This window comes from Podarcis tiliguerta (genome assembly GCF_965153285.1).
Source record: "Podarcis tiliguerta genome assembly, chromosome: 3".
NCBI lineage: Eukaryota > Metazoa > Chordata > Lepidosauria > Squamata > Lacertidae > Podarcis > Podarcis tiliguerta.
In genome coordinates this window covers 19,451,934-19,474,429 of record NC_139536.1, presented here as the reverse complement: position 1 = coordinate 19,474,429, position 22,496 = coordinate 19,451,934, and the positions used below count along the sequence as shown (strand labels likewise).

The 22,496-nt window shown below is 44.7% G+C and overlaps 1 protein-coding gene across 1 annotated transcript; it reads right to left on the bottom strand.

Moving 5' to 3' along the window:
- Positions 1 to 13,958: 13,958 nt before the first annotated feature.
- Positions 13,959 to 22,200, bottom strand: LOC310674176 (uncharacterized protein). Its single transcript, XM_083433172.1, has 4 exons — positions 22,031 to 22,200; positions 18,702 to 18,932; positions 16,636 to 16,971; positions 13,959 to 14,481 (listed from the first exon to the last, which is right to left on the bottom strand). Exons 1-4 carry the CDS (start codon positions 22,031 to 22,033, stop codon positions 14,278 to 14,280), a joined length of 774 nt encoding a protein of 257 aa, XP_083289298.1. The 5' UTR covers positions 22,034 to 22,200; the 3' UTR covers positions 13,959 to 14,277.
- Between the last annotated feature and the right edge of the window lie 296 nt (positions 22,201 to 22,496).

Genomic DNA, 22,496 nt, shown 5'->3' with positions numbered 1-22,496 from the left:
AATCTGATTTCCTGCCCCACCTCTGAGCTGCAGTAAAAGACGGTTTCAGAGCTGTGGCACTCACAATCGACCAAGGTGCTGAAAATGTGCTTTTTAATATAAGCTTGCCCATTATCCCACATCAAAGGTTAGCCCAAATGTTATGCAAGATGGAAAACAATTGTCATGTCAACTTCGAAGATCTGAAACTCAAAAGTTCAGTGTGAAGTTGTTTAACCAGACTCCGCCCACCAACCCCAGTATAAGATGCTGCCAGACATATATGAGAATGCAAAACCACAAAAGGTTGTGGTATCAGTGTGACCCATCTTTCACCTGAATAATATGGTTCATGTAGGTTTCCTGTTGGTCATCACAAGACCAGATGAAGTTGACACTCTCTAGCACGCTTAAGCTAGATGCCGGTGTCACTGGTGGTTGAGTCTTCTTTCTAAATAATAATAATAAAAAAAGAAAACCCACCACTTCGTCTTAAGTTGCTGAAGCAACTTCCCCAAGCAACCACAAAACAAAAGATTCTCGTGGGAAAAACAATGGCGGCTTCATGCTTCATTTTTTATGGTCCTGATGAAATTTGTGAACTTCAGGTGTTCTCAGATTTTACACATGGTTTTTAATTGCATGTGGGTATGTTAATTGTAAACTGCTTTGATACTTTTTTGTTAATGAATAGCGATAGGCGATATTTTTTTTACAAAAAGCAAAAGTAATGAAATAAAATTAAAAGTCTGCAAGCAGCTCCCTTCAAACTTCTTAAGAATTCTTATTTCAAAAAATTGCACGCTGTTTGATTGTAAAAGAAGACCTCAGTTTACGAAAGATAACAGAATAAATAAGTAAATAAACAAATGCAACCTTACTTTGAAGCAAACAAAAGCTAAAATACAGTACTAAAGCAGATTAAAATTACTTCAACTTGGCATCTGGTTACCTTAACTTGTCTACACAGGAATGATTTTACCAAGGGCCAAAAAGTGTAAAATGAAGATGCCTGCTTGATCTCAGTTGGTGTTTACACATCACCTTGTGCCACAAGGGTCTCAAGGTGACTTACAACAAATGCAAAGAAGAAAAATATAAATTTCACATACAAAAAAATGTAATAACAAGCTGAAATATAGTAGATCGTACATTATTTCTCAGCAACTGAAACCCTACCCCTTTCCTTACTACATAAATATGATAATCTGATTTGGAGGCAGCTCTAATCTACATTGCAGATCAAGCCAACAATTATAACAACCTTCTTGATTATTACTCCCAGGGTTGTGGGTTTGAGCCCTACGTTGGGTAAAAGATTCCTGCATTGCAGGGGGTTGGACTAGATGACCCTAGTGGTCCCTTCCAGCTCTACAATTCTATGATTCAGCGATTCTATGAAATTGTAGTTATAAGAACCTTATTAAAAAGAAAGAAAGAAAGAAAGAAAGAAAGAAAGAAAGAAAGAAAGAAAGAAAGAAAGAAAGTCACACACATTTCTTCCAGAGGTATCATTTTAAGATGGATTTTGATCTCTTTCTGAGAATGCAATTTTTTGCGGGGGCTGGAAAGAAAGCGGCCCTTTTCATTCATCTGCTCAGGCAACAAAACAAGTCTGGAAACCTGTGACAAAAGCTAGTTATTCAGACAATTGATGGAAAATTGCAAAAGGAGGAGGCAGATCTTTGTCATTTTCTTTTACTCTCTAGACAACAACGATCTTCCGGTATATACATGGAACTTGTGGGAATAAGCAAAAACGCAGCCTTGCTCTTGTGCAGCCCATTCCCAGGCATGCTTACATGCAAGCAAGAACAGAAATCAATCCAGTGAATTTGACTGGTATTTGCAGGTGTTGCTTTCAGTCTGGAACTGATGGTGTTTGCTACCTCCCACTCCGACTTGCCTTGTGTTTCCTTTCCGTGCAAACGAATGGGATGGAATAATGTACCATATTTTTCTGTGTACAATGGTACCTCTGGATGCGAACGGGATGAAGAAGAAGAGTTTGGATTTGATATCCCGTCTTTCACTCCCTTTAAGGAGTCTCAAAGCGGCTAACATTCTCCTTTCCCTTCCTCCCCCACAACAAACACTCTGTGAGGTGAGTGGGGCTGAGAGACTTCAGAGAAGTGTGACTGGCCCAAGGTCACCCAGCAGCTGCATGTGGAGGAGCGGAGACGCGAACCCGGTTCACCAGATTACGAGACTACCGCTCTTAACCACTACACCACACTGGCTCTCAGATCTGTTCCGGAGGCCCGTTCGCATCCTGAAGAGAACACAACCCGCATCTGCGTGTGTGCAGGTCACAATTTGCCGCTTCTGTGCATGCGTGTGACGTCATTTTGAGCATCTGTGCATCGCGAGCGGCGAAACCCGGAAGTAACGCGTTCCGTTACTTCTGGGTCACTGCGGAGCGCAACCCGAAAACGCTCAACCTTAAGCAACTTTAACCCAAGGTATGACTGTATAAGACGATGCTTTTTGCTTAAAAAAAAAAAAAAATAGGCAAAAATTGGGTGTTGTCTTATACACAGATAGTACGATTAATGGCAGCAGCAAGCAGAAGATTGGCAGCGGCGATTGGGCGGGTGATTGGTGGCTGTGGCGAGGCCTGTGGCGATTGGCTGTGGCTGTGGCAATTGGGAAGGTGACTGGTGGCTGCGGCAAGTGGGCGGGTGGGCTGGTGGTGGTGGTGGTGGTGAGCAGGCAGGCAATTGGCAGCTGCGGCGAGGTGTGTGATCGGCAGTGGCTGTGGCAAGCGATTGGCAGCAGAACAGAAACAATGCAACAGATATGGGGCAAAACAGAAAACAATGCCTTCTTACACCCCTGCTCTCAAGTACATCTGCAAAGTATTCAGCCTACTGATGTAAGGACTTCAAAATGTCCTGATCTTTTAATGGGCCTTAGATCTGTGGTAGGACATCTGCCTGGCTTGCAGAAGCTCACAGAATTAATCCGTGGCATCTCTAGCTATCTGGAACCTTGTAGAGCCACTGTCAGCCAGTGTAGACAGTAAATACCAAGCTAGATGGATCACAGATCGGACTAAGTATAAGGCAACTTCCTATGTATACCTAACAGGTTAGTTGGTTCATATCGTAACACAGTGGCAGAGCCCATATTCACATGGAGAAGGCCCCTGGTATCTTTAAGAAGGATGAAGCAGCAGCTGATGGACAAGGCCCTTTAAGGAATCATTGCTCTTCAGAATACTGAGCTGGTTGGTCCCATGGTCCTACTCAGTGAGCATCTTTGACAGAGGAAACTGAAAAGCATTCCAAAAGCAGCCTTGGAGCTGAACAGCATCGTCTCCCTGCCAGCCAACCTAATTACCTTTCGTCTTGCCCATTTTCTGAAAGGGTCCATGCTCAGCTTCAAATGCAGTTCATCATTTTCACCCATCTAATGCTTGAAATGTAACTCAGGAGTGAGTCGGCCCTGGAATGCCTTGCAGGCTTGTTAAATATGCCTTTGTTGGCATTTGTATTTCCGTTTAAAATCTTGGCCTGAAATGTACTCTGGCATTTGATATTATTAAGATTGAACTATTGAGAGGTTGCTCCCAGCTAGAACTAGGCTGCATACCTAGATCGGCACCACAAAGTTCTCCTTAGAGAACTCTAGTTTTGGAGTGTGTGTGTGTGTGTGTGTACCTGAAGGAGCATCTCCACCCTCATCATTCAGCCTAGACACTGAGGTCCACCTCCAAGGGCCTTCTGGTGGATCCCTCACTGTGAGAGGTGAGGTTACAGGGAACCAAACAGAGGGCCTTCTCGGTAGCAGCGCCCGCCCTGTGGAACGCCCTCCCAGCAGATGTCAAGGCAATAAACAACTATCTGACTTTTAGAAGATATCTGAAGGCAGCCCTGTTTAGCGAACTTTTTAATTTTTGATGTTTTGTCACTTTTTATTATTATTAATATTCTGTTGGGAGCCACCCAGAGTGGCTGCGGAAACCCAGCCAGATGAGCAGAGTATAAATATAATAATAATAATAATAATAATAATAATAATAATAATAATAATAATAATAATAGTAATGTGTGTGTACCTGCAAGAGGGAGTGAGCAAAAGTGCTAATCCATAATAATAATAATAATAATAATAATAATAATAATAATAATAATAATTTATTTATATCCCGCCTTCTGCAGCCAAAGCCGGGCTCAGAGCGGCTAACAACAGTAAAAATAGCACAGTTTACATAAAATCACCATCAATTAATTGAAATACATTCTAAAATCAATTCAGAATCAAATTAATGGCAACCACTGGGCTAGAGTTCTATGAGGATTACAGAAGGAGGGGGCCAGACTGTGCCTTGGCCAAAGGCCTGGTGGAACAGCTCTGTCTTGCATGCCCTGCGGAAAGATGTCAAGTCCCACAGGGCCCTAGTCTCTTGTGACATAACGTTCCACCAGGCTGGAGCCACAGCCAAAAAAGCCCTGGCTCTGGTTGAGGCCAGCCTAACCTCCCTGAGGCCCGGGATCTCCAAGATGTTTTTATTTGAAGACTGTAAGGTCCTCCGTGGGACATACCAGGAGAGGCGGTCCCGTAGGTACGAGGGTCCTAGGCCGTATAGGGCTTTGAAGGTTTAAACCAGCACCTTAAACCTGATCCTGTACTCCACCGGGAGCCAGTGCAGCTGGTATAGCACCGGGTGAATGTGATCCCACGGCGAGGACCCCGTAAGGAGTCTTGCCACGGCTTTCTGCACCTGCTGGAGTTTCTGGGTCAGTCTCAAGGGCAGCCCCACGTAGAGTGGGTTACAATAATCAAGCCTGGAGGTGACCAATATCCAAAAGAGAAAATATCCAAAATTGATCCAAAAGAGAGAGAAAATAACCAAAATGTACTTCTCAGATTACATATGCAAAGTCAATCCATTTATTCATCCAGGTCAGTATCTGTCATGGCGCTGTCAGGCAAGGAATGTTCAGAGTGGGGAATTAACTCTTTATTGCCAGAAGCACCCTTTCAAGTTAGGAGAAGGCATGTCCACCAGTCCTACATCTCTTAGCTACTCCTAGGTGTGCGCCTGATAAGGCAGTTGCTGCAACAGAGGCTTCAGCTTATGTCTCTCCCCCATCTGAACTGCGCACAATCAGGCGAAGACTATGCCTGCATGGAACCTGTTTCTGCTCCTCCCACTTCAGCCCTCTCCTGGTCCAGGGAGACAGTGGAGCAGGAGTGGTGAGGGCAGCAGAAGGTGTCAAAGCCCTTGACTCTACACCTCCTGCACCTCTTCTTCACTTTCCAGTCCTGCAGCTTCTCCTGACTCTTCCTCTTGCCTCCTGGTTCTTACAGGCCCCCCCCTTCCGATCGCTGATCCATTTTCCCAAGTCAGTCTCCAGCCCCCCTTCACCCAATTCCTGACAGTCCCGGCCACACTGACTGGCGACTCTGTATTATTTATCAATAGCACGACTCCCTAGATGTTTTGGGCATCTACATAACCTTTTTTTGAAAAAGAAGATTTGCTTTTGCAAGTGTGCTCATGTAAATATTTGCCAAGCCAACAGGAGGTAGGCCTTGTTCTAAATTAAAGATAAAGGTTATGATGAACATGGATCAGGCAACTGAAGGGACTGCGGGTTTAACTTTTGCTGGGAAAGATTGCCACCTTGTGGTGAGCTGGGTGCTTATCGGTCTCTGGTCATCCCAAATCCTGTCTGCTTCTCATACAACTCATAGAATAAAAGAGTTGGAAGGGACTTTGAGGATTGTCCAGTCCAAACCCCTGCAATGCAGGAATATGCAACTATCCCTTCCGGGGATCGAACCTGCAACCTTGGCATTATCAGCACCATGCTCTAACCAGCTGAGCTATACAGGTTGCTAAGGCACAGGTAGTCAATATGGTACCCTTCAGATGCTGCATAACCAAAACTCCCATTATCCCTGACCATTGGCCACGATCGCTGGTGCTGATGGAGTTGCAGGTCAAAACAGCTGGAAGGCACCATGTAAGGTAAAAGGTAAAGGTAAAGGGACCCCTGACCATTAGGTCCAGTAGTGGCCGACTCTGGGGTTGCGGCGCTCATCTCACTTTATTGGCCGAGGGAGCCGGCGTACAGCTTCTGGGTCATGTGGCCAGCATGGCTAAGCCGCTTCTGGTGAAGCAGAGCAGCGCACGGAAATGCCGTTTACCTTCCCGCCTGTGCGGTACCTATTTATCTACTTGCACTTTGACGTGCTTTCTAACTGCTAGGTTGGCAGGAGCTGGGACTGAGCAACAGGAGCTCACCCCGTCACGGGGATTCAAAGCGCTGACCTTCTGATCAGCAAGTCCTACACTCTGTGGTTTAACCCACAGTGCCACCCGCTTCCCACCATGTAAGGTAGAGGGTTAAAATTACTTGTGTGCATCAAATGATGTTGCAATATTATTCTGAGCAAGGATTGGGAAAGAGCTGTAGCTCACTAGCAGAGCATCTGCCCCATATTCAACAAAGTCTCATGTTCAATCTCTGGCAACTCCAGGTTGTGCTGGGAGAGAGAGAAACCTGGATAACCTCTGCCAGTCAAAATAAACATTACTGATCTAGCACAAAAGTGACTTTAAAGGACCAGGCATCCTTATTTTCCCATGCTGCCATATCTGACTTGATGGGGGATAAATTCAGTTCAAATTCTGCGCTTTCTGCAACAATAGGAGAACAGAAACCCAACCCTTCTTTGAAATTCGCACATATCTGAATTTTGCAATGCACTTCTCCGAACAAACCATGTTTACAAAAAGAATAATGCATATATTTGGGGGAGGTGTGCATGAAAGTTAACAGGTTAGTGAGAATAACGCCCCCTCCAATCCATTATATCTGGGGAAATTGCTTGTAAACATGTGTATACTGCATTAGCAAAACTGCATACGAAATGTCTTTATTAGAATAAATTCATATTGAAAGGCAGGTGAATTTTCATGGTGATTTATTTATTTTTATGCAATTTACTGTAGGGTAACTGAATGTAAGATTTCATTCCCCCTTGGGAACATAGGAAACTTTTATACTGAGCCAGAGCATCACCCACTCTAGCTGTGTATTATCTACACCAGGGTTTCCCAAACTTGGGTCTCCAGCTATTGTTGGACTACAATTCCCTTCATCCCTAGCTAGCAGGACAAGTAGTCACGAGTGATGGGAACTGTAGCCCCAAAACAGCTGGAGACCCAAGTTTGGGAAATCCTTTTCTAACACAAGCGTAGCCAACCTGGTGCCTTCCTGAAGTTAAGAGCTAAGTTAAGTTAAGACAGTAAGAGCTGTTTGACAGTGGAATGGTCTCTTTTGGGAGGTTGTGGACTCTTCTTCCTTGGAGGTTTTTAAGCAGAGGTTAATGTCGTGGATGCTTTTTGTCGGCATCCGGGGGTCGAAAGGACAGCTGGCTAGGCCCATGCTGGATCGTCTCCCTCTCAGCCTTCATCGACCTCTGGCTCCAACGTAAATCAGCTAGCTGACTTGAGCACACTATACATAGCAGAGTAAACTGCACAACAGAAGAGGCTTGAGGCTGTGGATACATACTAAAACTACGGATTTATTTTACATAAATCAGAACCAAGAAACATATCGTCTCTCCTTGCTGTCTTCTCGGAGAGAGGAGGAGTTTGGATTTGATATCCCACTTTATCACTACCCTAAGGAGTCTTAAAGCGGCTAACATTCTCCTTTCCCTTCTTCCCCCACAACAATCACTCTGTGAGGTGAGTGGGGCTGAGAGACTTCAGAGAAGTGTGACTAGCCCAAGGTCACCCAGCAGCTGCATGTGGAGGAGCGGAGACGCGAACCCGGTTCCCCAGATTACGAGTCTACCGCTCTTAACCACTACACCACACTGGTGTAGACTCAAAAACAAAAGCAAGACACACCGAGCGGAAGTTCCGCTCACGGGACCCAGCAGTCTGTGCTGGAATGTAAACAGACATGCCACACGCAACAATCCTATGTCTGCAACAAAAGGTGGAATGGAATCTCCAACAGCTTTAGCTGAGATTCCTGCATTGTAGGGGGTTGGACTAGATGACTCTGAGGGTCCCTTCCAACTCTACAATTCTGTGATTCTACGAAAAAAGCAGGGTGGGCGATTTCACTCACATCTTTCCCACTAGCTAATATCCCTGTTTAAAATAAATAAAGTAACGAACCACTTTTTACAAGATGAACCCCAGCCCAGAGGCAGAAATCAGATCATTTCTGACACAGATGATAAACATAGGAACATAAATGCACTTTGTACTGAGTCAGACACATTGCCCTGTGTAGCTTAGTATTGCCTACACTGACCGGCAGAAGCTGTTTAGGGTTTCAGGCAGCAGTCTGTCACGCAGCCCTACCTGGAGATGCTCAGAATTGAACCTGAGGACTTCTGCATGAAAAGCAGGTGCTCTACTGCTCTGCTATGGTCCTTCCCGATACAATCCATGCATCATACAGTAGCCCCAGGAGGATGGTCAAGCAAGGAAATGAAAGCCTGAGCTGGGGGTGTGGGGATTGGACCTGCTTCCCATTGACTGGTGACTGGGAGCGGCCGCCGAGACCACATAACACAGATCCTGAAAGACCTACATTGGCTCCCAGTACGTTTCCAAGCACAATTCAAAGTGTTGGGGCTGACCTTTAAAGCCCTAAACATTCTCAACCCAGTATACCTGAAGGAGCCTCTCCACCCCTATCATTCACTGAGGTCCAGCGCTGAGGGTCTTCTGGTGGTTCCCTCACTGCGAGAAGCCAAGTTACAGGGAACCAGGCAGAGGGCCTTCTTGGTAGTGGCGCCCTCCCTGTGGAACACCTTCCCATCGGATGTCAAGGAAATAAGCAACTACAGTGGTACCTTGGGTTACAGACACTTCAGGTTACAGACACTTCAGGTTACAGACTCTGCTAACCCAGAATATAGTACCTTGGGTTAAGAACTTAGCTTCAGGATGAGAACAGAAATCGCACAGAGGCGGCGCAGCAGCCCCATTAGCTAAAGTGGTGCTTCAGGTTAAGAACAGTTTCAGGTTAAGAACGGACCTCCAGAACGAATTAAGTTCTTAACCTGAGGTACCACTGTATCTGACTTTTAGAAGACATCTGAAGGCAACCCTGTTTAGCGAAGCTTTTAATATTTGGTGAATTATTGTATTTTAATATTTTGCTGGAAGCCACCCAGAGTGCCTGGGAAAACCCAGCCAGAGGGGCGGGGTATGTATGTATGTATCTATGTATGTATGTATGTATGTATGTATAAATAAAATTATTACTGCAGTTTGCAAACAGTCTTATGCATGCACACAATTGGTATGCTGCAAATACGGAAGGTATGAGGCATGGACATGATGCTTATCCATGCTTCCATTTACATACACAGGCGCTGTGTGCATAGGGGACCTTCAAAGCATGGAGGTCAGAAGCAGGGCCAGCATGGATCCTCCCAACTTTCTCAACTGCCCTCTCACATGCTCATTGGTGGGTGCGGTCCCCAGCATCTGCACAGGGCAAATGCAGTACCCCATCAGGGGCACAAGAGGGCATACTTTGACAGTTTTGGTGCTAGCAATGCCCTCTGCAGGATCCTCACATTTCACGGAGAGATGTTCTGTGCCTTGCAGAGGCAGAAAATCAACAGGTGAAGCTTCCCCCAGCATTGCCTCTCCTTGTTGGGAGGTGCGGGCAGGCGGGGGAAATCCACTGTCTCTTGTGCAGCTGTAAAGGCACAGAGTTTATGGGAAAGGCAGAAATGCTGTTTCCCACAACTGGATGATAGAATAACAAAGTGTCAGGAATCAGCTAAATTTACCTGCATTCCTAAGAATAACAATAACAAGTCCTAACAATGACAACAATCATGGTTCAAGTCACATTTATTTATATATGGACCTTTAGTGCAAGTATTCCACCCACGACGGGTCCACAACAGATGCAATATAACAACTCAGTTCATTAAGCAAGTCATCAATAACTTAAGAACTTGGCATCTTTGCATTGTTGCTCTACATCGCCTTATAATCCTCACGTTGATGCTGTTTGGTAAGTCCCTCTTATATTATCCCCATATTACGGATGGGGAGACTGAGGCTCAGGGAACAATGTCTCACCTAGGACCAGCTGGTGAGTTCATTGTAGAAGTGAGATTTGAACAAAAGACACTCCAGCTCATTCTCTTAGTCAGTTGGGCAGTTTTAGACTCTAGTCTCAATGGCCTGACCGGGGGGGCAGGGCAGGGGGGACTATTTAAATGGTATATTACATTACTTTCTGCAAAATGTGGTAAGCCAAATAGGAGCTGCCTTGAGATCTGTGTATGGGGGGTAGTATACAAAAAATAGAATAGAATAGAATAGAATAGAATAGAATAGAATAATAAAATAAAATAAAATAAAATAAAATAAAATAATAAAACAAAACAAAATAAATATCTGCTGCAACTGGAAGCCCTGACACTCCATCTGCTGAGTGGGACTCCAGATGTCTGCCTTTCATGTCCTTTCATGCCAGTTCCTCTGCTCTTAGCCAAGGCACAATATTGGCTCTTAAAGATCTTAAGCTGACAAGCAGGTAACCAATGAACCAACTCAAGGATGCTGCTCTTTCTTCCCCTCTGTGCATTTCCCCGCAAATAAATGCCATGCAACTTACCTTTGCATCCTGGTCCTGTCCACCTAACCCTGGAGGCAGCGTTTAAAATCCTGCACTTCCCTTTTCCCTCCGCAGTCTTGGAAGTGGAGCGTTAACTTAGCTCCTCGGCGCCACAAATCATCCAACTGCTCCCCCCCCCTCCCTTGCTCTTAAAAGAGTTGCTGCTGCCTCTGGCTTGTAAGGGGTGGAGTTTCTTGACAGATATGCGACGCTCAGAGATGCATTTGCAAGCAGCCTTCTTCCTGTGATGATCACCTTCAAGTCAGTGGGGCATTAATTTATTTATCGACCTGATCTTGCTCTACTGGAGCTATGTAGGTCACAGAGCAGCTATGTGGGGTTTTCCTGCTCGCCCATTCACCCCCATTTCTTTTAAGAGGGTAATTATAATTACCCAGAAGAAAGTGAATCTGTTTAAAGAAAGAGTAGTCTTAAAATGATGTGTTTCTGTAATACTTTCCCATCTGTGTATGAGAAACCCTAGCCTTACAAGACAGTCTTATTCATGGCCTGAAACCACACTGTCACCAGATCTCTAGACCTCAATATCCTGAATACTGTAATATAGTATATTATGGTCTGTATGTGCTTGTTACTAGCAGAGAGACATAGCTCAGAGGAATTCTGCCTCCTTTGCATGCAGAAGGTCCCTGATACAATCTCCAACATCTCAACAAATGGCTAGGAGACACCCCTGTCTAGGTTTGGACAAAACCAGTCAATTTCAGCTCATTTTCTCATTTCCCCAACCTTAGGTTCAGTTCTACACTTTTCCATATCCATTTCTGATTGTGTGTGGGGGTTTTTAAAGCATCCTTGTGAAAATTTATCAGCATTTTAGTGCAAATGTCTCCCGAGTTTCAAGTCACAAACTGTTTCGCAAAGTGTGAAGTAGGTAAAGGGACCCCTGACCATTAGGTCCAGTCACGGACGACTCTGGGGTTGCGGCACTCATCTCGCTTTATTGGCCGAGGGAGCTGGCGTTTGTGGCCAGCATGTGGCCAGCATGACTAAGCCGCTTCTGACGAACCAGAGCAGTGCACGGAAACGCCGTTTACCTTCCCGCTGGAGCGGTACCTATTTATCTACTTGCACTTTGACATGCTTTCGAACTGCTAGGTTGGCAGGAGCAGAGACCGAGCAACGGGAGCTCACTCCGTCACGGGGATTTGAACCGCTAACCTTCTGATCGGCAAGTCCTAGGCTCTGTGGTTTAACCCACAGCCTTTAAATTGAATTGAATCCCTCCAGCCTTTTGTCTGTCTGTCTGAAACCGGACAGTGTAGACAATTCTGAGATAGATGAACCAATGGTCTGACAAAGGTGTGAGACAGCTTCCCGTGTTCCTATTGTTGCCTGTGTCCTTACCATTTCTGTATACAGAGAAATTGTGGGAACCATTCTACCCAATTTCTCCAGGGGGAGGAGAAAATTGTCAACAGTTTCTTAAGGATGGGTCTCACAATTAGCAGCAGCAATGGCACAGCTTCCTTCAACACCCCCTCCAAGGCTACCCCACACCAAGCAGCCGCAAATCTGTGTTTACAGACTCACCACAATTTGGAGTCCTTTACAATGCCAGAGACCTGGTGTTATTTTAGGACGTTCTGGGAGGTATAAGGAGGTTTACGGCTGCCACACATAAATTGTGGAGAATATTCAGATGGAATTCTGTGAAGTAGTCTTCTTTTAGCAGACAGCGGGGGGATTGCTGAGAAAAGGAAATCTCTCAGAAATTTTCTCTCCCCCCCCCCCATGTCTTTGGAGAAATATTGGCTCATTGGCTCAGCTCCATTGTGAGCCAATTGCTACATAAGATCAACAAGCCAAAAGCCCATTATCTGGTTCTTACAGTGCCCATGCTGATACCTGTGGGAGGCCTACAAGCAAGACATGAATATATTAGGCCTCAGTTGTAGGCTGGCCTCAACTAGAGCCAGGGCTTTTTTGGCCGTGGCTCCGATCTGGTGGAACACTCTGTCACAAGAGACTAGGGCCCTGTGGGACTTGACATCTTTCCGCAGGGCCTGCAAGACAGAGCTGTTCCACCAGGCCTTTGGCCAGGGCACAGCCTGACTCCCTCCCTCGGCAATCTTCGCGGAGCTCTGGCCCAATGGTTGCCAGTGGCTTGAATTAATTAATTCTATAATGAATGATTTTAGAGTGTTGTTTGTGCTGTACTTTTGTACTGTTTTATTGTTGTTAGCCGCCCTAAGCCCGGCTTCAGCTGGGGAGGGTGGGACATAAATAAAATTTATTATTATTATTATTATTGTTATTCTCCTACTGCTTCCAATAGTGGAGGTAGAACATAACCATACTAGCTAGGAGCCATACTGGCCAAATCATCCATGTATTTAATAATCTTTTAAAGCTGTTGATATGGATGGCCATCGCTATCTCTCGTTGGAGTGAATTCCACAGTTTAATGATGCCCTGTGTGAATAAGTACTTTATTTTGTTCATTCTGAAGCTTCCACAATTCAGCTTCATTGGATAGCCCTGAGTTCTTGTATTGTGAGTGGGGAAGAAAATCTTCTTCCTATCCTGCTTCTCTACACTTTATTGCACTGCTATCTCTACATTTTATCAGTGCTTTGAATGAACTAGTTCAGTTAAACAAAATTCACTGAACTAGTTCAAAAATCTCTGAAGGACACCAGAAAGTAGTTCCTATAATAGCTGAATACACTAAAGGCGAATGAAGTTCACTTTGAGGAAGAAACTTGAACAATTGCTAGTTCATCTTCAAGTCCATTCTCACACACCCAGCCAACCAGCAGGAGGCCTGGACTCTTAGCCTTCAATTAAAAGAAGGAAGTGAATTGGACATCTATCAATAAGGTTAGGAAGCAAAATGTGGAGGCAACATTCTAAGGCTTATTAGGCACTTATGGAGGTACTGCCATTGCTAAGGTCACTTAATCGCTTTTGCTAAACGATTAGAAGGAAGGAATGCGAGGCATTTACTGTATTTTCCCTGCTGAAGGGATTAACTGTCTTTCAACAGGAACTTGCCATAAGAATATGTACTATATGTACTATATGTACAAGAAAAAGCAAGTGATGTCTCATGCCTTTAACAGCTATGCGGCTGGCACAAAGTAAGCATTTTCTAGTATGGAAATTCAATTATGGGAACGCTTTACCTATCATAGAATCGTAGAGTTGGAAGGGACCTCAAGGGTCATCTAGTCCATCCCCGCGCTATGCACGAATCTGTCGATATTCTGCCTACTGGACATATTACTGGATTGTCTTGAATCTCCCCCTGTCCAGCCCTTTACAAACATTTCCAGGGGCCCTGCTTACTATACCCCCCTTTTCAAAGAAAAAAATGTGGAAATAGAATCTGTTTTTTTGTTTAATTCTAGGCCAATTTATTAACATCGGATGACTGTGACAGGCTCAGGTGGGATGGCTGCAATGGATGAGCCTATAACTGAATAGCAAAGGGAAACAACAACACTCAGCAGCGGCATTTGATAGAGGGAAGTGTCAGTGCACTTAGACAGCCAAGCCAAATCTTGCATTCGCCGCATGCGACTGAAAAAGGGGGAATTCTAAAGAGGAGGGAAGGGAGAGGCGATAGAACGGAGATACATAAACATCAGGGAGCTGCTTGCACTCTTTTTTTCTCTGCTGCATAGAGTCTGCTGCTGTTTCGTGATTAGTTTCTCCTATTTCTGTAATCCAGTAAAATCTTCTTGAAAATGAAATACAGCAAAATGGCAAAGCAGAATACGTCATGTTTCATAATAAAATAGAAAGCCAGCTCCCTGGCTGTGTAAATAATGTGGATAAAGATGAAGCAGAAAAAAAATAGGGCATACTGGTTCTGGGGCTGAAGGAGTTCGTGGAGCTCTTGCCCAATCTGTGGGGGAGGGGGGGAGAGAAACAGGGGTGGGGGGAGGAAAAAGAGGTGTCTGTTAACGAAACACTCCCTGTGATCAGCTACCCAAAGAGCCTACCATACTATAAACACCTTCCCATTGAACCCAGAGGGCTTCGCATCTTCATAGACATTGTAAATGTGCTCAACTTAAATTCCATTGATTTATATCGGGAGTGGGGGAAACAAGGCCCTCCAGATGTTATCGGATTGATGGGGCCTGGAGTCCCACAACTGCTGGAGAGCTACGGATTCTCCATCCTTGATTTATATGGACTTAAGCATGCTCAGAAATATTTAGATTGTGCATTCAAAACACCGATTCGGAGAAATGTCAAACTGCAGAAGTCAGGCGAGCCCACAACATGGCATCTAATGTGTTTTCTTTTCTTTTTTTCTCCCTCGAACTTTTTCACTCCTGGAGGAAAAGGACCATGCCCCCCTTGCCCCAATGTCTTTTGAATGAAGCATACAATGGGCAGTGCTTGCCTTGGGGTTTCCGATATTCTTATTGCATCAACTGTTCTGGGTGAGGACAGCAAAATGTCTTCTTTAGACACAGCAGCAGAAGCCAAATGTGTGTTTTGGAAGCATGTTGCCAACCTGGTGCCCTTCAGCTATGAAGCAGGGGCACTGAGAGGTGTAGCCAGGGAGAGGGCATGGCTGGGAGAAATCCTCAAGGGCCTGATAGTGGAAGCTGGTATCCATTGGATCTGGTGGGGCAGAAGATAGCTAATGGGAGACCAAACCAAAGGGTCAGTAGAGGCAGAGCTGGGGGTGGAGGAGAATTCAATTTAGCTTGTATTTAAGGTTGAATCTGTGAGAATTTCGCTTTCTGGAGCAAGATGAGAGCTGAAACACAGCCAGCCTTCCAAAGTCGCTCTTATCCAAAATTTGCAATGCAGTTTTCCAACCAAACCACATTTGCAAAAAAATGCATACATTAGCGGAAAGTGTGCAATAAAACCCCACGAACGTTATTTGTGAAAATAACATACAAAAATGCATTACATTAGGATTGTATTGCTTGCAGAAATGTTGGCCGTGGTCCAAACTGCATACAAAAATGTGTTTACTGGGAGAAAAGGGCACTCAAATGCTGGAGAATTTTCATGAGGGTTCAAAAAAAAATGTTTGTTTTTTTTAAATTGCAAACTGCCGCAGGCATGTAGAGAAATGGCTTTAAGGTTGGAAAAATGAGACCGTGGGAGTAGAAATTAACAGATTCTTCCATCCCTAGCAGGAACTAAGCAGTTGGGGTTTTTTACAGATTGATTCCAGCACCTGGAACGGGGTCAGCAACCTAAGGCCCATGGGCCAGAAGCGGCCTGCGGAGGTCGTTTGACCGGCCGCCGAGCCACCCTCGAACTGAGCTGCCCGCTCATGTGCTGCACTAAACCGGTGCAGTGCGGCGCAGGGACTCACTTCCGCAGTGCTAGAAATCACATCTGCGCATGTGCAGACGCCAAAAATCACATCTGCGCAGATGTAGATGCCAAAAATCACACGCACAAAAATGGAAGCAAGAAGAATTACCAACGATAGAAGAATGGTAGATGAAATTGATGGACTATGCAGAATTGGATAAATTAACTGGAAGGATTCAAAACCTGCGGGATCAGAGATTCTTAGAAGACTGGAGTAAATATATGAACTACTTGAAAAGTACTGTAATAGTAATGAACAGATTATGCTAGTAGGATTGCAAGAAGTTTAGTCAGGAGAATTATATGAAATATTACAAGAAAGACTATGAGGAGAGTTATTAGTTGATGACAATTAAGAGTAATAGATATATTAAAAAATGCAGAATAAGTGATAAAAGACAGAAAATCATCAGAGTTGTTGACGGAAGTCTAAAACAATGTATAAGATAAGAAGATATATAATGTGATTGTTGGAAATGATATGTTAAAAAACTAATAAAAAAGAAAGAAAAGAAAATCACACGCTCATGCATGCGAGATCCGGCTCACGGAGGGATCTCTGCGGGACTGATCCGGCCCAGGCAAAATAAACCTTGCTGACCCCTGACCTAGAACAATGCCCAAAGATGCTGTAGGCTAACAAATGCAGAATTTGGTTTCCATTTTTAACGGAAAGCTGACATCTACCCCTTCTTCCCCCCTCACTTACTGATCGAGGGGTTGTCTGGTGATGTAGCTGTTGCATTTTCTCCTCGTGCTGCCGCCTCTTCTCATTGTCTTCATGCCGGTACCTCAGTCTGGTCATTGCACCATCAAGCCTCATCTTCTCCAGGTCGAGATCAGCTGCTGTGATCTGCCTGCTGTGCAGCTGGCCCATCCGCTCCATACTGCTGGCCTCGCCTATCCTGGAGTAGGCTTCTGGCTGCAGAGCACTGGTCCCTCGCTGGGTGCTGATGGCCAGCCGGTCTCCCTGACTCTTATTGTCTAAGGTCTCCGTCATGTCATCAGGGACGTACGAAGAAGCTGGCGTGTCCCTTGCAGCGTCCTGTAATAGGAAAGGAGGGACAGGGGGGAAGTATCAGTGGCTACTAGCCAGGCCAGCTATGCTCCATTCCACACCCCACACCCCAGTTTTTAAATGCCTTATTGATTGAAAACTTTATAACAGAAATGTACAATAGATGCTATAGGCATAATGAGAAATAAAAAATACACAATTATTCGTTCTTTAACTTGCTTTGTACATCCATTTGTGATTAAATTTGACAAGCCCTCCCATCTTCCCTTGCGTTCCCAAATTAAATTCCTTAAATACACGCTTAAACTTTACTTTATCCATGTTATTTAACTTACTATAAATTTTATTTTGTAAAATTATCCTATTTACACACCAAAGCTCAATCAAAACCTGCCAACAGATTGATCTTTTGACAATGTTCTTTTACATAGACTCTGTATATATCCCACTCTCTGATAAATTCTTCATCGGTAACATCTCTTGGCTGTTACGGGAAATGCTAGAGTGGCTGGTCCTTCAGCTGGGCTGTTCTTAAAGTCTTGAGAGATATCAGCCTTAGCATTGGCATCTACTGTACTATAGATATATGCTCTATCATTATCTGTCTTGGAGACATCCATGGTCTCCACCATATGGTAGACACATGCTGTGGGGCTGAATGTGATGTGTGGATGCAAAAGAACCTAAGAAGAGCCCTGCTGAGGGTCCGTCTACTCCAGCACCGGCGTTTCCCTTAGCGGCCAATCAAATGCCTCCATGAAATCTATAAGCAGCAGCCCTTTCTAGAAGCTGGAACAAGGAGTTGTCCAGGGATTGCTAGTTCTATCAGCGTTTTAAGGTTATTTATGAAGCTTTTCTTATTCCAGCAGCCATTTGGAAGTTTGTGAGGTTGGACCGGGTTAAATAAATTTCCAGCTGCTTCTGCTGTTTATGTTGTGATTTCGCAAGTGGTTTGAAACAGATCTCTGCTTAAGGGATCAGATGGCCCTTAAGGTACCTTGGTCCTATTATTATTATTATTATTATTATTATTATTATGCCTCCCATCTGATGATGATGATGATGCCTCCCATCTGACTGGGTTACCCTATCCACTCTAGGCAGTTTCCAACAAATTAAAACACAGAGAGACATTAAACATTAAAAACTTCCCTATACAGGGCTGCCTTCAGATGTCTTCCAAAAGTCAGACAGCTGTTTATTTCCTTGACATCTGATGGTGCTCTAGGGCTTTGCGAATTAACACAGGAACCTTGAAGCTTTCCTGGCGGCAAATTGGCAACCAGCACAGCTCTCTCTCTGCAGCAGAAATCACGTTGCCAATAATCTGCTCCCATGAGGATCGTGACCACTGCATTCTGTACTAGTTGCAGCTTCCAGATGAAATATAAGGGCAGCTCCACACAGAATGTGTTCCAGTAATCAAATGTTATAAGAAGGGACCTTACGTGAGTCCTGATGAACAGATACTTCTCTATGTAAAGAAAAGGACCCTGAATGGCCCAGGAACCCCATCTGCAAGGAGAAACATTAGGCATGTATGGCTCTTTTCTCACACTTGCTGAATGCGCAGCTGGGTCAGGGCTGTTTTCCCCCACTTGCCTCACAGACCTCCTGCCCTCATTGGTTGCAGATGTAGCATCATGAGAAAAGGTGACCGCTGGATCTGTGTAATCGTCAGCTCCCATCGAAAGGATGGGAGTTCAACTGGATTCCCAGAGCCAAGGAATCCCTGCCCCACATCTGCTGCCACTTACCATCCTTTCCCGATGCTTTTTCAAATCTTTAATTGGGGTTATCTGCACAGCAAACTCAATCTCGGTTTGCATCTCCTTGAACCCTACACTGCCTCCTTGGTAAGAATATTCAGACCCTTCCACATTGCTGGTGTGATCCAGATCTGCTTGAATCTCCTTGTCTGTTTGGTGCACAGACTCCGTCTCAAAGTTGGAGAAATCTGATGAGGAATGGGGTTCTCTGGATACTTCCTGTTATAAAACAGATGGGGATTTAGGGCAGTTTATGTTTGTTTGCTTTTTCCTATAATTTCGATTAAATTTTCTGTTTTACATTTTGGAACATTCATTTCAACAACCTTAAAATATCAATGACTTCCGTTCTTCTCTTTCCATGGTTCATTTTGCATAACATAAATCCATGCATATTTTATATAAACCAAACCATTCAGTATTCCATTATTACATCCATCAAAACCTATTTACACTGTTGAATTTATCTTAATGCTGCCCACGGTTTCAAATAAACACATTTTCCTTCCATATATTAAATAAACATTTTCCAATCTTCTTTAAACATATGTTCTTCTTGTTCCTCTTATTCTACATGTTAGGTCTGCAAGGTGCGCATGTTCCATCAGTTTAAGTGGCCATTCTTCTTTAGTTAGGACTTCACTCATTTCCCATTTTGGGGCTTACAAAACACGAGCCGCGGTAGTGGCATACATAAATAACCTTTTAAAGCAGGTGTGTGTTTGTGTGTGTGTATGCACTCAAAGATAACTGATTTTTATTTGTTTTGCCCATTACAATGCACAAAACAACAACAACAACAAATGTCCATTTCTAATACAAAACCACACAAACTCAAGCAGATGCAGACACTGACAAACTGGAACGTGTCCAGAGGAGGGCAACCAAAATGGTCAAAGGCCTGGAAACGATGCCTTATGAGGAACGGCTAAGGGAGCTGGGTATGTTTAGCCTGGAGAAGAGGAGGTTAAGGGGTGATATGATAGCCATGCTCAAATATATAAAAGGATGTCACATAGAGGAGGGAGAAAGGTTGTTTTCTGCTGCTCCAGAGAAGCGGACACGGAGCAATGGATCCAAACTACAAGAAAGAAGATTCCACCTAAACATTAGGAAGAACTTCCTGACAGTAAGAGCTGTTCGACAGTGGAATTTGCTGCCAAGGAGTGTGGTGGAGTCTCCTCCTTTGGAGGTCTTTAAGCAGAGGCTTGACAACCATATGTCAGGAGTGCTCTGATGGTGTTTCCTGCTTGGCAGGGGGTTGGACTCGATGGGCCTTGTGGTCTCTTCCAACTCTATGATTCTATGATTCAATCAAAACCAGCAACAAAAATAAAAAGGGGAGAAAGGGAGAGGGAAGGACAGGGAATATGTTCCAGCAGGTTAAAGCGATCTTTCAGGAAGAGAAAAGGCATATAGGGCCACCCCATTGTTACCTGCCTGATTCAGAGCTTGCCACTCAGCTCTTCCACAACGCCATCTTTCCAGGGGGTACGCTATAAAGTGAGTTTCTCATGTGAGTCAGGATCGAATGGGTGTTTCACAGCCAGCCTCCTCCAAACCTCCCTGACTGCCACTGTTGATGGCGGGGAGTGAGTCCCCTGAATATGCTTTGAACCCAGAATGTGCCAACACAAAAAAACAGTGACAATTTGTTGTTGACAAAGGACAGCTGGACATATAAAGGGCCCCATTACCTTCAGTAGCTGAGGGCCTCATCAAACCTAAATCCAGCCCTGATTTCAGTGAGAGAGTTAAGGAGGCACCTAATTCTCCCACTCATTGATTGACATAGCTATAGTTCTCTCTCTCTATCACTTAAAAGGTATTGACTTGGGAACATCTCCACCCCCATCATTCAGCCCAGACACTGAGGTCCAGCTCCGAGGGCCTTCTCACTGTGAGAAGTGAAGTTACAGGGAACTAGGCAGAGGGCCTTCTCGGTTAGTGGTGCCTTCTCCATGGAATGCCCTTTCATCAGATGTCAAGGAAATAAAGAAATAAACAACTTTTAGAAGACATCTGGAGGCAGCCCTGTATCCGAAAGCTTTTTTATGTTTTGACGTTTGCTGTGTTTTTATTATGTTGGAAGCTGCCCAGAGTGGCTGGGACAACCCAGTCAGACGGGCAGGGTATAAATAATAAAATTTAGTAGTATTGCTAGATCATGCCCTAAGTTCCTTCTCACCTGCCTTGAGCCCATCTCAGGTTTGCAGATAAACATGATATTAGGAGTGGGCTGCATTTTCCCCATTAAGGGCCACGTCTCCTAAGGATAAATCTGTCAGGAGTCATATGAGGAGAATGGATACAGCCTTGTCTTGTCCTCTCTGCCCAGAGGGCTGATGGGAGATGAGCAGATTGCTCCTTTCAGAGGTGTGAATGGATCCCTTGCAAAGCAGGGAGAGGCCTGCATCTTGGCCCCGCCCCCTTTGTTGTTGTTTAGTCGTTTAGTCGTGTCCGACTCTTCGTGACCCCATGGACCAGAGCACGCCAGGCACTCCTGTCTTCCACTGCCTCCCACAGTTTGGTCAAACTCATGCTGGTAGCTTCAAGAACACTGTCCAACCATCTTGTCCTCTGTCATCCCCTTCTCCTTGTGCCCTCCATCTTTCCCAACATCAGGGTCTTTTCCAGGGAGTCTTCTCTTCTCATGAGGTGGCCAAAGTATTGGAGCCTCAGCTTCAGGATCTGTCCTTCCAGTGAGCACTCAGGGCTGATTTCCTTAAGAATGGAGAGGTTTGATCTTCTTGCAGTCCATGGGACTCTCAAGAGTCTCCTCCAGCACCATAATTCAAAAGCATCAATTCTTCAGCGATCAGCCTTCTTTATGGTCCAGCTTTCACTTCCATACAACAGTGCTATTTTTCTAGAAAAAGAGTTGCCAGAACTTACCATGAACACCTCCCTTGCTATGGCACCCACCTGAGTTCTGACTGAAAATAAGCCCTGCTCATTACCTCCAAGATTTAGTATCCACAAATACAATCTGTTTAAATACATGCTTCCCCCCAAAGAATCCCGAGAACTGTAATTCGTTGATGGTGCTGGGAGATGTAGCTCTGTGAGGGGGGAAACTACAGTTCCCAAGATTCTTTGTGGTGGGGACCTTTAAATGTATGGCCTTAGAAACACTAGGGCAGATGTGGGGGACCTTTGGCCCTCCAGATGTTGTTGAACTACAGCTCCCATCAGCCCCGACCAAGCGTGACCAAGGGATGATGGGAGTTGTAGTTCAACAGCACCTGGAGGGCCAAAGGTTCCTCAGACGATCTTTCCCCATCCTGAAACAGAAAGAACTTACTGGGATTTCTTACCATAGCAGATTTTGTACTGGGAAGGGAACATACATCAACATTGGATGCCAAGGCAGGAGCCTCTATATCCCCACCTGCCCCATGTAGAAGAACCGAAACCGGCTGCCCCAGTTTGAAGCAGACACACACTGCTCAAACACCAGCCACAAGCTCTTTCCTGAACTGCCACAGTGATGTCAGAAAGTTCCGCACTGGGATGATGTCATAATTTTCCAGTTACCACAACAGTTAAGACAAGTGTTGCTAAGAGGCCTTTGTAGATTGTCTGTGGGCCTGCTATATATTTTATTTGAAAACAGTACTGGTAACATCATATGTGGCCATATCAATAGATGACCCAAGAAGGGTGTATTTTGCTCCTCCTCCCACAGCACACACTGTAATCACAACATTTGTTTATTGATCTTATTGGACACTATTAAAAATGAAATGTAACTCAAAGCGACTTACAGGAAAACCCCCACAT

Bases quoted from the DNA above. Each gene is read 5' to 3' on its own strand.
- LOC310674176 (XM_083433172.1), bottom strand. The intron at 16,972-18,701 runs GTAAGTGGCAGC...TTCCTATTACAG, and splicing joins AAAAGCATCGGGAAAGGATG to GACGCTGCAAGGGACACGCC. The intron at 14,482-16,635 runs GTAAGTGAGGGG...CCTCCCCCACAG, and splicing joins ACCAGACAACCCCTCGATCA to ATTGGGCAAGAGCTCCACGA.